Source organism: Sceloporus occidentalis, unplaced genomic scaffold (genome assembly GCF_023333645.1).
Source record: "Sceloporus occidentalis isolate IW3139 unplaced genomic scaffold, rSceOcc1.0.p SCAF_1, whole genome shotgun sequence".
Lineage (NCBI taxonomy): Eukaryota > Metazoa > Chordata > Lepidosauria > Squamata > Phrynosomatidae > Sceloporus > Sceloporus occidentalis.
The window spans coordinates 15,760,361-15,778,214 of record NW_028316981.1 but is presented as its reverse complement, the minus strand read 5'-3'; the positions used below and the strand labels follow the sequence as shown (position 1 = coordinate 15,778,214).

The 17,854-nt window shown below is 41.5% G+C and overlaps 1 protein-coding gene across 1 annotated transcript in view; it reads right to left on the bottom strand.

Moving 5' to 3' along the window:
• Nucleotides 1–17,459, bottom strand: part of C2 (complement C2) — a 48,476-nt gene extending 31,017 nt beyond the window's left edge. The window contains exons 1-6 of the mRNA XM_089513733.1: nucleotides 17,214–17,459; nucleotides 13,102–13,329; nucleotides 7,914–8,099; nucleotides 6,294–6,467; nucleotides 3,249–3,362; nucleotides 1,020–1,156 (exon numbers count right to left, since the gene is read on the bottom strand). Of these exons, the coding sequence (XP_089369859.1) occupies nucleotides 1,020–1,156; nucleotides 3,249–3,362; nucleotides 6,294–6,467; nucleotides 7,914–8,099; nucleotides 13,102–13,329; nucleotides 17,214–17,265 (891 nt within the window). The 5' untranslated portion in view covers nucleotides 17,266–17,459. The remainder of the gene's footprint in view (nucleotides 1–1,019; nucleotides 1,157–3,248; nucleotides 3,363–6,293; nucleotides 6,468–7,913; nucleotides 8,100–13,101; nucleotides 13,330–17,213) is intronic.
• Nucleotides 17,460–17,854: the final 395 nt, after the last annotated feature.

Below are 17,854 nucleotides of genomic sequence, written 5' to 3'. Positions count from 1 at the left end.
GTCAGTTAAAGTGGTGTCAAAATGCTACAACTGTGTAGTGTAAAAAGGGTCTGTTTTGGTTGCCCACTGTCGGTGATGTATATTTTAATCTAATTTGTTTTCATTAAAGAACAACCATACAGGAAATTTTCACTGTAACTACAGCATGAGAGTGAGCTTAATTTTTTTCCTCCATAGTCCTCAGCACACTGAAAAAGACACATGTACACAGACAACAGACATAGACACACAGAAAAGAAACTAGTATTTAAAAAACCTAAAATCTTTTCTGCCTGGTGGTATTATTATTATTATTATTATTATTATTATTATTATTATTATCCCACTTCTCCAAACAATCAAAGCTGCTTACACTAAAAATATCCATAACATACAATAGCAGCATGTTTCATTATATCCCCAAACCCTCCCTAACCCTCCCATCCACAATAAAATACAATTAAATTATTGGACAATTGTTAAAACAATTATTAAAACAGGGAAGAGGCAGTTAGGGCAATTGTCAAATGAATAAATGTCATCAATGTTATTTGTTGCTAATCGTGCCAAGAAGATATTGTGTGATTTGCCTCAAAATCACCATTGAAGGAATCTAGGTCTGTTTCCACACTGCAGAATTAATGCAGTTTGATACTGCTTTAACTGTCATGGCTCCATCTTATGGAATCCTGACTTTTATAGTTTGTTGTGGCACCAGAACTCTCTGACAGAGAAGGCTAAATATTTCACAAAACTACAAATCCCAGAATTCCATATCATTGAGTCATGGCAATTAAAGCAGTGTCACACTGCATTAATTCTGCTGTGTAGATGCAGCCTAATTAACTTGTTTTTAATATAGGGGTAGCTGTAAGCCAGTGGAGCTTCAAAAACTTGCTAAAGGTATCACTGTTTGGTGGGTTTTTTTTTTCTTTTTGATGTGTAAGATACCTGGGAGTAACCAGAAATAACATCCAATCCCATCAATTCCACCCCATTGTACTTGTCATATAAGATAAGTTAACTCTGTACAAACTTACCCTGGTGATGATAATTTCCAGACAAGTTTTAAAAATCCTGAAGTTGGCTTCAGTGACACTGTGAGAAGCATCCACAAGCAAGTAGATGTAGAGGAAACTGTCTTTGGACAATATAAGCCTTCGTCCCAAATTTGGAGCTAGTATAGAAATAAAGAAAAGTAATTTTTTAGGGCAGAATGAGGATGGGTTTAGAGTAGCCCCAAACTAGCTGTCTGCCCTCAGATGCAGCAAAGACAAAACAGAATTGTTGCCGACATCAATTCAATTAGTGCTGTGTACAAAATGGACTCTCCAAATTGTCCACCCTATTTGCGGACAGAGATATTGCTGGTGGTGAGTGCATTTCTCCTAATTTCTCTTGAGGAAAAGAAATCCTCCAATATTTTCTCAGGTGTGGAGCTCACCTTTACCCATGACTGTAATAACCCCACAGCCATGGTGTTTTGGTGCCCTTCCAACCCAGCCATCATGATGTGTCTTCCAAAATTCCCCTACCAGATCTCGCCATAGAAGTTGTTGGGAAATATAAGTGAGAAGGTGTAGCTGATGTTCTATCCTGACAGCTAGCCTCCTAAGGGCTTCTCTACATGGGACATTAACTCTGAATTCCCTTTGGGATTGCTGATTCCTAGGTCTCATTCCTACTACCTTTTAGACTGGATCGTGATTCAGTACAATCTGTTTTGAAAGAACATGGTTCCCACTTAATTCAAATCACTGAAGCGATTCGGAAAGGGGGGCATGCTTTTGATATATTTAACCCGTGTCTTTTGGATGCTGGTTTTCCCCGCTTCTTTTGGGCTGAATCAATTTATTTTGAAATAAATCGATTCAGCCCAAGTGGGAACCATGCTGATTCGAATCCGCCCCGACCTCTCCGCCCCAGCAGTCCCTGGCTTCCCTGGCCTCCTCCTGTCCCGGCCTTCTGTCCCCGGCCTCTCCCAGCACAAATATAATGGGAACCACGTTCTGCCACTGAACCGATTCGTCAATTCGGATTGGTTACCCTAATCCATGAAAACCGAATCAAGTGGGAATGAGGCCCTAGTTACATGATGGAGGGCCAAAACTCCAAATCAGGTGCGGACTGTATTTGCAACATCAATACCTGATTCATCCTTTCCTCCTCTTAACCCAAATTTAAAAACCTTATATTTTGGTCCTGGTTTTTGGCTCTCTCTGTAATGGCAACAGACAGCTGCCATCCCACATGGTTCCTGCAACCTACCTGGAGGTGGCATTGTGGGCATGAATTGCTCCAACGTCAAAGCACTCACCATCAATAACATGCCTGGGCACCTTGTTGTGACCCCAGTGGCGGTGCTAGGCAGCAAAAGGGGTTGTGTTAGAAGGCAGCTGCAGAAAGAGCACAAGTAATGGGGGGAAATTCAGGGAGAATTTGGGGCCAGAGTATTGTGGGGCAGCTTGGAGTATTCTGGACAGTAAAGACAAGCAAGCCCCAAGAGGTATGTCTGTCAGGCCACTGGGTGAACAGGACGCTGGATTCAACAGGCCTATGCACATACATGCAAATATACCTATGATATTGCATGTAATTCAACAACGAATATAGGTTTGGTGGTATAAGATCTGGGACAGATTCAAATTGAGACCTGCTGCTTCCTCTCCTGGTAAAAACTAAAACATGCCTTGTGAACTTGTACCTCCAAAACATGCTATAATGCTGGTGACCATACAAAGATGCTCTTTGTTGTATGTTCTTGTGTGACTTCAAATTGTTTCTGATTTATGGAGATCCTAAAGTGATCCTTTCCTGGGGCTTTCTTGGCAAGATTCTAATTATCAATTATTAATATCATTATTAATATATATTCTAATTATGCTCTGTGTTGCAGCTTGGACTACAGCAGGGGCAGGGACAAGTCTTTGCAATGCCATCTGACCCCCACAGCTATATCCATGCATTAAGACGCACCAGAAATTATGAGATTCATTTCCAGTGAGCATTTTTCACCAATGTTGGCCAATTTTGCTTCTTTTTGAAGGATTTCTGTACTGTGAATCAAATTGCCAAGTGTTCAGATGGTCTGGGAATATTTTGGGCCAAAACGTTGTCTGAAAAATGGGGGGAGCTGAAAAGAGGATCAGGGGTCAGTGAGGGTCTCCAGCCTGAGAGATCTCATTTTCTTTACCTCCAATAGACGGTAACTCCATCACATAAACCCACACTCTGACTAAGGTTATACAGAGTACACTGCTTATACGCACGTTGAGGTGTCCCAGAAGGGTCAGGTCCAGATGACGATACTTCACTCAGAACATCAGTTAAGGAGGCTCCAAACTCAGCTCTAACATCTTCGGCCCGATCATACGAATAGGGGGCTGTATGGAAGAGAATGGAAACAGGTTGTTTGTCATTGCAAGACAAGATGGCAGAGGAGCCAGGAGTTGTGTTCTCTAAGAAAGATGGGGTCTAGAAGGTTAGAGCTGGGAACTGCTGTTGGACAGACGAGAGAAACAAATGCCAGGAGTTGTGTTCTCTAAGCTGGGGGGGATCAGAAAACTAGCACATTAAATGAAAATAAATTAAATGGAATGACAATTTGCAGCAGTATGAATCATCCTGCTATACATGGTACCACAAAGTGGAGGGTAGGGAAACAGATTTTTTAAAAATATCAACAACCTCTATCATAATGAAAAGGATGTAATAGATTGTACGCCATAGGCAGGTTTACTCTTAGATTGTACGCCATAGGCAGGTTTATTCTTTTATATTTATTGTTTTTACGTACAGTGCTGTGCAAACCTACAGTGCTATATTAATAATAATAATAATAATAATAGTCTTTCCAGCCTGACTTCAGAGCTTATCCTATTAACAAATAAGACAGCTTACCTCTTCCAGCTTGAATTCAGGATCCAGGATGCCCCCAGATGTTATCATACCTAAATCATCGCCTATCTAGCCAGGATACTGGCCGCCGCCTGGATGCATCCTGGGTCGAAGCCTCACTCAACCGGACAATTTTTGAAGTTGAAAGCTTCCTGACTTTAAAAAATTGCTGGCTGAGTGAGGCTTCAACCTGGGATGCATCCAGGCGGCGGCATCCTAGCTAGATAGGATATGTAAAATATTGTGTGTATGTATTCCAAAAAGTAAACCTTGATTTTGCCAATTTAAGTAAAGGGCACTATTTTACTATGTCAATGTATTTAATGTGACTTCAGCGTGGATTTTTTTATCTACCGGTGTGTGTGTGTGTTCTGGAGTCAAACCCCAGCGGATACCAAGGGCCCACTCTATACATTGTCACATAATATAGACCATGATAGAGAATGCCTGCTATTGTTGATTTTCCTTTTAAAAATTCTAGGTTTCATTTCATCCTGACAAAATTCCAAAGCATTGTATGATTGTAAAAATACAATTAAAAACTGTACACTTTTCTCCTCCATATAAACATAAGAGATAACAAAACCATAAAACTGCAGATGAGGGCAATAAAACCAATACAAAAGGGATCCATTCAGCAATATGCCTCTACCTGGCACTGAAAAGATTAAACTGTGAGCATCAATTGAAGCTAACAAGAGTTAAGATGTTCCAAAGTTTGCATCTAGCAATGGGACACTTGTAGGACCAGCCTTATCATGAGGGAAAGTGAGGCAGGTAGGCAGAATAACAGCTTTGAGACACCAAGAAAAAGAAGCAAACTGTACATCTGAGGAGCAAGGGTGCATCTGCACTGTATAAATAGTGCAGTTTGACATTGCTTGAATTGCTATAATTCCATCCTATGGAATCCTGGGCTTTGTAGTATTTCCAGGTCTTTAGTCATCTCTACCAAAGAGTTCTGGTGCCCCACAAAACTACAAATCCCAGGATTATGTAGGATGGATCTAAAGCAGTTACATGATGAATACGCCACTGGTGCACTTGTTACACCACTACTGCGGCAGAAAACCACACAGTTTGTCCGCTGCATTTCCCTCCTGGCGGAAAACTATGCGCCAGCAGACCGCCCTTTTGGGGCAGTCTGTACTGGGCCATAGACATGGCAAATGATCAGATGTGATCCCACACATTGAAATAGAAATGAGAGGAAGCAAAAAGGGTTAGGGTTAGGTGGAGTTTATTTTCCTGCAGTTTGAATCCGTAGGTATGTGTCCTAGTCTCTGAGCAGCAGAAAGCAAGTTTACTACATCCTCAATATGAGATCCCTTCAAATATTCAAATATGGCTATCATGTCACTTCTTAACTGTCTGTTCCCCAAGCTAAACATACGCAGCTTATTAAGCTGTTCTTCATAGGACATGGCTTCCAAATCTTTCACCATTTTGGTTGCCCTCCTCTGGACATGCTCCAGCTTGTCAACATCCTTTTTGAATTGTGTCCAGAACTGGACACAGCATTCCAGCTGAGATCTGACCAAAGCAGAATAGAATGGTACTATTGCTTCCCTGCTGTATTCATAATGATACAGCCTAGAATCATTTTGGCTTTGTTAGTTGCTGCATCAACAGAAAACAGGTTTGCTAAATCCTCAATATGAGATCCTTTCAAATATTTAAATATGGCTACCATATAACCTCTTAACCTTCTTTTTTCCAGGCTAAACATACTCAGCTTCATAAACTGCTCCTCATAGGGCATGGTTTCCAGACTATTCACCATTTTGGCTACCCTCCCCTGGAAATGCTCCATCTTGTCAGTATCCCTCTTGAATTGTGGTGCCCAGAACTAGACCCAATATTTCAGGTGAGGTCTGACCAAAGCAGAGTACTCGATTACAGTTCATTTGTTGGCTGGGAATTATGTGAGTTGTAGCCCAACACACCTTAAGGGAAACTGGTTGATGGCCAGACAAGACATGAAAAAGAAATGAGTAAAGGCAACAAGAGAAACATAGAAACCTGTTTTTACTTCTGTCTTTTAAAATTATTCTGTCTTTTTTCATTGTTGCAACCCACCTTGAATCCCATCATCAAAGAAAGGTTGGACATAAATCCTTGAAATAATAAACAAACAAAAAAAGAAGAAAACAAATCTGGAAGAGGGGTGGAAGAAGAGATTTATGAATCAAACTTGAAAGACTATGGTTAATGCACACAAACATCCCCCTATCCCCAATAAGTAAGTCAGGGAAAACAGAATCAGAGAACTTGGAGCAATCGTAGGAGAGGAGTTATTTAGTCCAAAGCTATGCAAAGTTACATTTCAGCACTACAACTCTTGGGGTCTAGGAACTGTATTCCAAAACACAAATCTAGTCTAATCTATTGAAGGAGACATGTAAGATAATATTTACCTCTACAACTTGGTTCAGCTCCTGACCATTCACCTTCTGGACCACAGACACGCTGGGTGGACCCTACCAAGTCCAGGCCATTTTGACACTGAAATGAGACCCGATCACCAAGATGGTTGCGCCCCTCAGTAACAATTGCCCCTGGTGGGATGGCGATACTGCGGCAATGGCCCACTGGAGAGGGAATGAAACAACATGAGGAGAGAAACCACAGGATGAAATGCCAATTACTGGATGGGTTGTACAGCTTTCCATAACCAAAACAAGGCAAAGCCCCCTCCTCAGCTTCATGCTGGACAAACCCCAAGATCAGCTACAGCAGAAATAGGAATCATGCATCTCTCTAGATGTTGCTGAGCTGCAGTTCCCAGCATCCTTCACTATTGGTCATGGTGACTACAGTTGCTGGGACAATCAGTTTAATATCTGGTGAGCAGCATGATTCACATTCCCAAGATAAGAGCCCTGGTGGCTCAGTGGTTAAATGCCTGTCCTGCAGCCTCTCACTCACAAACCATAAGGTTGTGATTTCAATACTAGCAAAAGGGCTCAAGCTCAACTCAAGCTTGCATCTTCCCGAAGTCGCTAAAATGAGTACCCAGAATGTTGGGGGCAATTAGCTTACACTTTGTAAACCACTTAGGGAGTGCTGAAGTGTACTGATAAGTGGTATGGGAATGTATTTGCTATTGCAACTTGCTAAGAAGAAATATGAAATCTGCTACAGGTTGAGTATCCCTTATCCAGAATTCTGAAACCTGAAACATGCCAAAATCCAAAACTGTCCACAAGGGTGGTCGATATAATAATATCTTTGCTTTTTGATGGTTCAATGTACCCAAACTTTTTTCATGCATAAAATTATTTAAAAATACTGTGAATAAAATTACTTTCAGGCTATGTGTATAAGGTATCTGAAACATAAACTGAATTTCGTGTTTAGACTTGCGGTCCCATCTCCAAAAAACAAAACAAAACACCAATAAAAAAACCAAAACACTTTGAGTCCAAAGCATTTCAGATGAGGAAGATTCAATCTGTACCATCAGATATAGTCATTATGTTCACCAATGTAAGATGTCTTTAAAAGGAGACTAGACCTATTCAGGGAAAATAAGGCTGTGGGTGGATGGACCGGGGTCCTTCCCAGGACCGTCAGTCTCTGGGTGTCCTGGTCTATCTGAGAAGTGGCGCAGCAGTACATTCCACACCAGAAGGCAGCCACCCATCTCTGAAGGGTCCACACTCTCTGCTGCTAATGACATCAATGAATTTCATGACAATCTTTCTTTGCATATCTCCCTCCCAACAAAATAAGGAGATGTGAGAAAACTGGGGCAAGTTTTAAACATGAAATGGGGAATTATGCAGTGAATAAATGTACATTTTAAGTTTCATGGCTCTAGCGACATTTGCAAGAAAGATTATAAATCAACTGCAGTTTTCAAGTTATGCAAACTAAACAGATGCAGATTTGATATTTCTTTGATATGCCTAATCTATATTGTTTGGGAATTCCTGTTGCTGTTGTTGCTGTTGTTGTTTCTAATGTGAAGCACATGCAATCCACAACCCAGAGAGGACAAATTGCTGCTGTACTGAAATCTTAGCAAGATTCACCTCCATCATCGCAAACAGGGGCGGTTCCATTCCAGCGACCATTTGGCAAGCAGTGTCGCTGGGATGAACCAAGGAGCTGATATCCATCAAAACACTCAAAACTCAAAATGTCACCAATTGGATGAGAGCTTCGTCGTGGGTTGAATGAACCATGTTCAAAGGATCTCTGCGGAGGGCAGCGTATGTCTACAAAAGAGAAGTGATGAAGATGAAAAAGGACATTGAGATAACATTTCGGCCTAGAATATGGAGGCTTGTGAAGTACAGTGGCTTTTCCTTCCCTGCTTTCTTTCACAGTTCCAGTTAATAGCACACTTTATTGTACACTGAGCCCTGCCCATTGGCAAAGAGCCTTCTATAATGTTTGCTCAGAAGTAAAAGTGTATAGTAAAGCCCCATTCAAAATTAACTAATAGCTTCCTCTTTCATCTTGTACTCAATTTATTGCTTCCCGTTCAGATTAGCTACGGTATTACTGAGGTACTAAACACGATGAACCAGTTTCTATTCTCTGCTTAGTGTGAGCTAAAATGTTTATTTCCATGTATCCCCCTCTTTTTTTTTTAAACAGGGCAATAATATCATAGGTGTGGATGAAAACTATATTTTTTCTCTCCCTGCAAAAAAGAAAAAGGAGAACGGGAACAAAACCTGACTAATCTGATTAACAATTCATCACTAATTTCCCAGCTGCACTGAACAGCAAGCAAGCAAAGAAGCAGAACATGAAAGCAGCAAAGGTACAAAAGTCCTATTTCTAACAAGCTTTAACTGCATTTTCCCACTCCATGCTGGATAGGATGGTGCTGCAGTTGTACTGCATGAAAAATGGCTACATATCTGGAGGTGAAATTAAGAAAAAGAATGCAATAATTTGACAATAATATCTTACGGATTTGCTATAAAAAATGCATGACCAAGGAATGGCAGTACCCTGTTCCCACCAAAATGGCTAATATAGAATGAAGCCCAAGACTTTGAGTTTCTTACCAGTATACTGCAAACAAAACGGCAAACAGTTGTTGGGAAATTAGAGGTGTTTTAAATTAAATGCTTTTATAACAATAACTCCAAGCATTCAGAAATAGCACTTTCTATGTTTCAACATATGCTTTTTCAGAAAAAATTCACAACAGGTTTAAATCTGTGGGCACCTCACTAAGGAGGTGGCATAGACAGTCCTAATCAATCTTCTGTTGTCCCACTTCTTCAGTTGTTTTGTTCCAGTCTCTCTCTTCTCCCACTTTCCCCCTTTGTCTTCAGATTACTCCAGTTGTTCCTCTTGAATTGTGGTGCCCAGAATTGGACACAGTATTCCAGGTAAGGTCTGACCAAAGCAGGATAGAGTGACACTATTACTTCTCCTCATCTAGACACTATACTACTATTGATGTAGTCTAGGATCATATTAACTTTTTTACCTGTTGCATTACAGTGTTCATGTTCAACTTTTGGTCTACTAGGACTCCTAGATCCCTTTCACATGTACTGATGTCAAGCCAGGTGTCACCCATTCTATATATGTGTATTTCATTTTCCCCCCTGCCTCAATATAGGACTTTATCATATGGGGAAACTGGGGGCTTAAACAGTGATTATCCCATGAAAAGAGTATGAATAACCAGGGATTTCCTCATTCCCTGGTTATGCCCTGGATAATGATGATTTAATCGTGATGTGTGTGAAAATCTTAATCACGGTTGTGCAATTTTCACAGGATAATCACCGTTCAAACCCCTGATTTCCCCCCATGTGATAAAGTCCATAATACCTTAGATTTCTCCCTGTTGAAATTCCTTGTGTTACTATTTTAATACATAATTTTGTTATTACTAATTCATATATATTTGCCATGTATGAAGGAGTCAGAATCATAGTCAGATAGCAGAAAGACAGAGGAGTTGAAGGTCTGGCATACCAACTCCTCAGCCCTGCTCAAAAGCGCAGTGGGAAACTTAAAGTAAAACAGCATACCTTCCAGTATTTCACAGATGAAAACTGGGGCACATGTGACTGAGCAACATCAAAGTGGGGGCAAAAGGGTATGACTGAGCAACAGGAAGGCAAAAGTTATTAATGAGGAGAACATTTTAAAAATATGGTTTTAAGAAGAGAAACCCTGGAATAGATTTTTGTGGGGTTTTTGGGCTATGTGACCGTATTCTAGAAGAGTTTATTCCTGACATTTCACCAGCATCTGTGGCTAGCATCTTCAGAGAATGCATGGAATGTATGTACTGAACTTAGTAAAGCCTGAAAGCACACATACACAAATGAGTGTAGTGATAAGGGCAAGATTCCTCACACTTCGATCCCACTAGCTGAGTTAACTAAGGAGATTACTATGTGCAGCTTTTAAACTGCTATTAGAGCTAGAAAAAAGCACCTTTGGAGATACCTATCACACACTCCCTAACTGCTGTGTCCCCCAATCATGCTTGTTGTGTGTATTGTGTGACTTTGAGTCATTTCCGACTTATGGCAACCCTAAGACAAACCAGTCATAGGGTTTTCTTGGCAGGATTTGTTCAGATGAGGTTTGCCATTGCCTGCCTCTGAGGCTGAGAGCATGTGACTCACCCAAGATCACCACATGACTGCCAATATTGCAATGGCCCTGGCAATGATGTTTTACACCCTAGTCTCCAGAGCCAAACTACTACACTATGCTGGCTCTTTTCCAAACATGGTTAAGAGCATCCTTTTTCATTGGTGGGGAAAATCTGTCAATAATCTTGCAATTACGCTAGTCTTTAGGTGCTAAACATCGGCCTGTTACAGACTGCCAAAATAAAGCTGCTTCGGGTCTCTTTGGAGGTATGCTATTTAAATGATGCATGGGTCCTAAGAGTCTGGAGGTTGCGCCAAAGCCACACTCCATTCCTAAGCACTGGAGTGAAGCTTTGGTGCAGCTTCCGGATTCTTAGGATGCATGCATCATTTAAACAGCATACCTCCAAAGAGATCCGAAGCAGCTTTATTTTGGCAGTCTGTAACAGGCCATCATTGCCAGGGCCACTGTGATATTGGCAGTCACATGGTAAAATGTGGATGCAGCCCAGGACTGCCCCTGCTAAACCAGGACACTAAGTTGGAGGGTACACAATAGGAAGTTCTCAGATCCAGCTACAGGTGGGCAAGGTCTGGTGTTGGTGGGAGGGAGGCCTACTATTGAAACACCTGGTCCCTAGCAGCTGCCCAAGGATACAAGGTACCAACACAAGGTTAGGACACAAGCCCTGGCAAAAGGGAGATAACACAGCCTTTGTCTGTACCTTAGCTCCTATAGGAGTTAAAAAGAGCAATGGTGCTGCAGATCCTTTAATCACTGCATATTTTTAAAAGGTTTCTGTAAAAATTTAACTGGTGACCAGGATCAAATGGGCCCTACTGACTGAAGGATCTCTTCTTCTTTTATCTTTTCCAACATTTTCAGCAAAGAGCCATGTGAGGTCTGTGTCTCTTTTTTGATCTTGGATATTACCAAACGGAGGCAATTACGGTATGATGAATTATTGGATACCAGCAGGTATCCCATCCCACCCACGTCAGGAAGGAAGTACAATTTGGACCATATATACAGAATGACTGGATAATTTATTACAGTCACAGACCAGCAAAATTAATACAAACAGAATGGGTCATATAATAAGAATACAAACACATGCACAGAGGAGCCCAATGAGGGTTTCCCCTTGACCATCTGCTTCCTTATCTGTACTGAAGATAGGAATCATTTACTGTACTATCTTTTTAGATACTGCTTAGATAGGCAAGAAATTAGCAAGGGTTTAGTTGGTCTTCTAGCTAGAAATCTTAGAAAGAAAGGAAGGAAGGAAAGCAGGCAGGCAGGCTCTATTTGTTTTGTCTGCAAATTGCAATAAAAGGAAAAACAAACAAAAGAGAGAAAAACAAGGCACTATCTGGATTGTCTATACAAACTGCAAATAAACAAAGGATAAAAATAAAAGAAGGAAGTAAGGAAGGGGGGAAAGTCATAAACAAAAGATTCTCCACCTTTAAATGCACCTTCTTGGTTCTATAGGGACTAAGACTGCGTCTACACTGCAGAATTAATGCCGTTCGATACCACTTTAACTGCCACGGCTTAATGCTATGGGATTTCGGGATTTCTTATTTTGTGAGATATTTAGCCTTCTCTGTCAAAGAGCTCTGGTGCCAAACAAACTACAAATCCCAATATTCCACAGGATGAAGCCATGGCAATTAAAGTGGTATCAAAGTGCATCAGTCTTGCAGTGAACCAGCAGCCAAAGTTGTCCTTAGGTAGGAAGAACCTTATTAAATAATCCAGTTAACAAAGCAGAAAACAAAATATTACGATGAGTAACATAAATGCTGTCCGCTCAGGACTGGCCCTACCAGGGGGTAAATGGGGTTTATAGTTTGTTGTGATGCAAGAGCTCTCTGACAGAGAAGGCTAAATAGTTCACAAAACTATCAATCCAAGAAATCCATAGCCATGGCAGTTAAAATGATTCAAAGTGCATTAATTCTGTAGTGCAGATGGAGCCTTAGTCCCTATAGAACCAAGAAGGTTTATTTAAAGATGGAGAATCTTTTGATCATGACTTTTTCTTTTTTGCTTTCTTTCCGTCTTTATTTTATTTTTATCCTTTTTCTATGTTTATTTGCAGTTTGTAGTCTTATACATATATAACTTCCATTTTGGAGAAATGGCTGCTGTGCAAACGCTTTGATGATGAGAGAAGAGTGGAACACCTCCTTGACGATTTAATCACAGGATAAGCGTGACTGGTGATCACACCATCGCAGTTTTCAGATGATTTAGCCACATTTTAGCTATGGTAAAACTCTGTGTGATAATCTCCTTAGACTAAGGAATTATGGCTCCTTCCCATTTACCATCCAATCTGGATTCTGCCTGAGGTCCATTGTTCCTTCTGGTCTTCCAAGTGCCCAGTTTATGATAGCAGTCAAAAACATTCTTCAGTCTTGGAGTCTCAGGATATTTATAAGGGAAATTAGCAGGCTCTTTGGTAATATGTTTGAAGCTATTTACAATATACATTTACAAGTATACAAATTTATACAACCCCCTTAGCGAGTAGCACAGACATGCCAAATCCTTGAATCCCACCAATCAACATGGCCAAACACCGTGAGCTTGCCAGCAAAACACAAAAGCAGAAACCTCCACACATACCTTTGCATTGTGCTACATTGGTACGGATTCCATTCAGGGAGCGCATTGGTGTCCATTTTCCATCTGATTGGCAGATCCGTCTTTGCAATGGATATGGATATTTACCAGGTGGGCACGAATAGGTGAGCATGCTTCCAGGGTGGCCTCCATCTGAGAATGTGACAGTGCCACCTCGGATAGCTAGGTCTGTCGAACAAGATGTTGTTTCAAGTTCCTGTGCGACAATCGCTGCAACAGGTATAAAACAGGAGTTATTTGCTTGGAATTTGAACTAAAACTAATTTTGCATATTGAGCCTTCCCTGGTGCTCAGTCTAAACCTGAATTAATTGCTACTGGTGTTCATGGTCCAATGAAGACAAACATCAGGACATTCACAGATTACCTATTCTTGGGTGCCAGAGCCAAGGAATATGTGGCCCTTTAGATGCTGTTGAATTAAACCTCTCAAATCCCAAACCCACCAACTGTCTCAATTTGGCAGGTCCCACATTTTATCCTGCTTTTGAAATGTCCCAGTTTCTCTCCTCTCACTTTTCCTCTTTGTCCTCAGCTTACATTAGTTGATGCAAACTGAGATCAAAGTGCAAAAGTAGTTTGCACTCATTGAACTCAACAGGAAGGAGCGTGCAGAAGTGTGCCTTTCCCAGTAGGCTCAAGCAAGGGCAAATTGCTGCAGCCTCTCTGAGTGTATGTGTGTTCGTCCTCATTAAAAACATTTGCCATCACCCATCTTAACCAGTACAATAATTGGGGAGGTGCGGTGGATGCAGACCAAACCAGGTGACACCTCAGAAGAGGAGTTACACCCGGTAGGGCCCTCCTCCAACTGTTGAGGGGAGAGGGTGTGGTGTTGCTGCTGGCACCTGTCTCTTCTATTCCACTGCCCTGGAGGCAAAGGAGGGGAGAATCAGACAGGAGGAAGCCTTCATCATGGTGGTGAAGAAGGTGCAAGTATGCCTTTTTGGCCATCCCACCCCCCCAAAGCCCTACTCTGGGTGACACCAGGAGTGGGGACGCCACTGATTTTGACTGCATGGATGTTGCTTGCTTGGTGGCGCAAGGATCAGTGTGCAAGAAACAAGCAGGTGACACAGTGAGAGATGAGGGAGATAGTAGGAGAGATGGGAGAATGAATGGTGCAAGATGCAAGAAAGTGGTGCAGCACGAACCGAGGAAAGGGAGTGTGAGTGTTGCAAGCAGTGGTATACTAGAAGCAAGCAAAGGGCACACAAGAGTGTGAGAACAGATGAGAGAGGTAGTAGGAAGGGAGAATGAGCATTGCGGGTGGCACTGTGCAAAAAGCAAGCGGGGACACACTGTGAAGGAGTTAGGTTAGGGAGTGAGTAGGCGGGAAGGGAGAGTGAGGTGAGGGATGAAAGAAAGAGAGGTTGAAAGGTGCAGGAGCAGAAAAATCAGCAGTAGCAGAACATGCCACAAACCATCCTGGGCATAAAATACTGTTTGAAAACACTGAAGTTCTGGACCATGCCAACCACTACCATGTCAGGATGCACAGGGAAGCCACTGAAATCCATAAACACCTGGACAATTTCAACCGAAAAGAAGAAACCTTTAAAGTGAACAAAATTTGGCTACCAGTCCTGAAGAATAGCAAAATAAGGACTCAGCAAATGCAAATAAGAAATCACTCAGAGTCAGGGGCTTTCCCAGCAGATAATGATCACCAATTAGCAGATACTAATCCTCTTTTGCATTAGCCTCCCAGCCTGAGGCCGGCCATCAGCACAGAACAATACACATGCAAATCACTCCTGCATTCCCAGGCTCACACAGGATATATACACCCACTTTTTTCCAGGCACGCATTCTCCGAAGATGCCAGCCACAGATGCTGGTGAAACATCAGGAAGAAACTCTTCTAGAACATGGCCACATAGCCTGAAAAACCCACAAAAAACCATGGATGCTGGCCATGAAAGCCTTCAACTTCACATTGGAAATAAATCCCATTTAATATTTCACATTCTACTTGTCCTGTAGCTATGTTGAACCATTCTGTAAAGAGGTTTCATATGGAAATGTTAGCAGAATGGAGAAAAGGAACCCAACAAAAAAGCTAAAGTGAATTAGAGAAAAATGTGTAGTCAAAGGTGTAGAAATAAGAAATGAAACTGAAAACGTGAGAAGGAAGCTTGAGCAGAGGAGAAGAGTCAGAAAAGAAAAACTTCACAGAAAAGATATTCAGGGATAGCCCTGTTGGTCACATAGCAAAATACAACAGCCAAAATACACAAAACAGTGATCATGCATTTGGAGCATTTTTTTTGGCCCATTAAAAGTATCCCAGTTTTGATCTCACCACAAAGGAGGACAAGGCATCATAAGATGTAGGACACTTAATAAAAATGTAGGGCATGACCAATTATAAAAGCTAAAAACTCTCATAGAAATGCAAAGTCATGCTTCTTAGCCCTGCTCCAAATGGAGGGCATTCTGGAAATTCCTCCCGGACAGAAGCTTGAAATGGAGGACATGTCCTGGAAAAGGAGGACGCCTGGTCACCCTGCCTTCAGAGGAAAGGTGAGTTGAAACAAGACCAGCTATACTATGCAACGAGGTGTTGTTGCTGCTGTTTTAAATTATTTTTTATCATTTTATTTTAAATTTCTTTAAAATGTTCAAATATTTTTTTCTTTAAAATAAAACAACAACAACAAATAGACAACAGGGAATTGGAATACACTTCTCCCTCCACATTCACTGGGGTTAGTGGCGCAGGACCCCAGCGAAAGTGAAAAAAACACACAAATAAATAAAAAGTACTTTTGTAATAATAATAATAATAATAATAATAATTTATTTATATACTGCTATTCCAAATTAGATCACAGCGGTGTACAGCAAGAAGTGATACAATATAAAAACCTGACATAACATGTATTACCGACAAAATAGTAACAACATCCCATTAGAAGTTACAAACTATAAAACTTACAGATAATTAAAACCACAAAAACAAAGCTAGCTGGATAAAAACATTTGTATATCAGGGGGAGAACAGCATAACATTAGGACACATGGGGGAAAGCTTGTTGGAAAAGAAAGGTCTTAAGTTTCTTCCTAAAAAGATCTAGGGAGGTGACAGAGCGGAGCTCGTCAGGAAGGGGGTTCCAGATTTGTGGGGCCGAGGTAGAAAATGCTCTTTGTGAGAACAAGATATATCTCGTCTTAGGAACCCTCAACAAATGCTTCCCGACCGATCTGAGAGTGCGGGGCGGTGAGAACACCTCTCTAGGCATTTCTAGGTCCTCCCGCAGAACTCTGTGGTCAACATTTGCCACAATTTGACCGTAGAATCATGTTGCGGGACCTACAAATGCCGAGAGAAGTGTTTTCTCTAGGAATTTTCAGGTCCTCCAGTGCAACTCTATGGTCAATGTCCAGCAGAATTTCCCTGGAGGACCTAGATTGAGATTCCTAGGGAGAGAGCATATTAATCACATCTGCAAATAATCAAATCCGCAAAAATCAAAACCGCAAACGTGGAGGGCTGAGTGTACTTTTAAACATTAACACTACCTCTGCCCTATCATAGGAGTTTATCACACGAAGGAGATATACTGGAAAAATCACGTAATTCAATTTCACACGATATCACACAAATCCCACCGGCATTAACGTAGATCTTTTGGGGGGGGGGATTTCAACGATAATGCATTTCTGATATCACTTTAATTGCGCAATTGTGTGTGATAATCATTTGCACAATTACTTGCCATTTCTGCTTTATTTGCGGGATGCTTTAAATGCGCTTTAATCTCTCTTTAATGTTGAACTTCCAACTCTATGATTCTATGATTTTACGAAGTCAGCCTCAGTGTGATAAACTCCCATAGACTATGTGACCGATGCTACCAAACATCAAACACAACTCCAGACATTTACACACACTTTCCTTCCTGGACTCTTTTAGGTTTCTGTTACAATTGTCTGTTTTTGATCAGTTTCTTCTTTTTTATTTTAACTCTGCCAGGAGTGAGCATAAAGACCAAAAGGAACAGAACAGAAAAGAAAAATGATTGCTAGAGCAAGAGGTGGCTCCAGTGCCAACCAAGCACCCTGCCTGGCACAGGGCTGAGTTACTCCTACCTGGGCAGAGAAGGAGAAGAAGCAGAAGGACCCTGGGCAGAGGAGTCATCATGGACTCCTACAAAGCAGCTGCAAGGGAGCAGGACACACTGTCCAGAAGAAGAGGCTGGGGAATATTTCGGGGAAATTTTCAGATCCGCCTTCCAAGCTGAGAAAGGGAAGTTTTGAGATTGAGCAAGTGCCTTCCAAACCAGGGAGGGAGATGCCTGGTTACCCCCCTCCTTGCTTTCTTTTCACAGCCAGGCAAAGATCATTTTTCCTTCCCCCCCCCTTTTTTTTTTCTTTTGGTATGTGTGTAACTGTCCCCAGGGAGGCTTCTTGCTTGGGTGCCACCTTTATTTATTTAGTTGCTATTGTATGCTTTTTAAAATAACCTTATTCTGTTTTCAGTGGCGATGGTTTTTGGAACTGTATTCTCAGCCACAGCTTCTCTGGAGGCCAGGGCTTGATTCCCTGCTCAGGCATGGAAACCTGCTGGGTGACCTTGGGCAAGTCACACTCTCTCAGCCTCAGGGGAAGGCCCAGGCAAACTTCCTCTGAACAGACCTTGGCATGAAAACCCATAGGATAGCTTTGTCTTATGGTCGCCAGAAGTCAGAAATGATGTGAAGGCACACAACAATAACAACAAATTGTGTTAG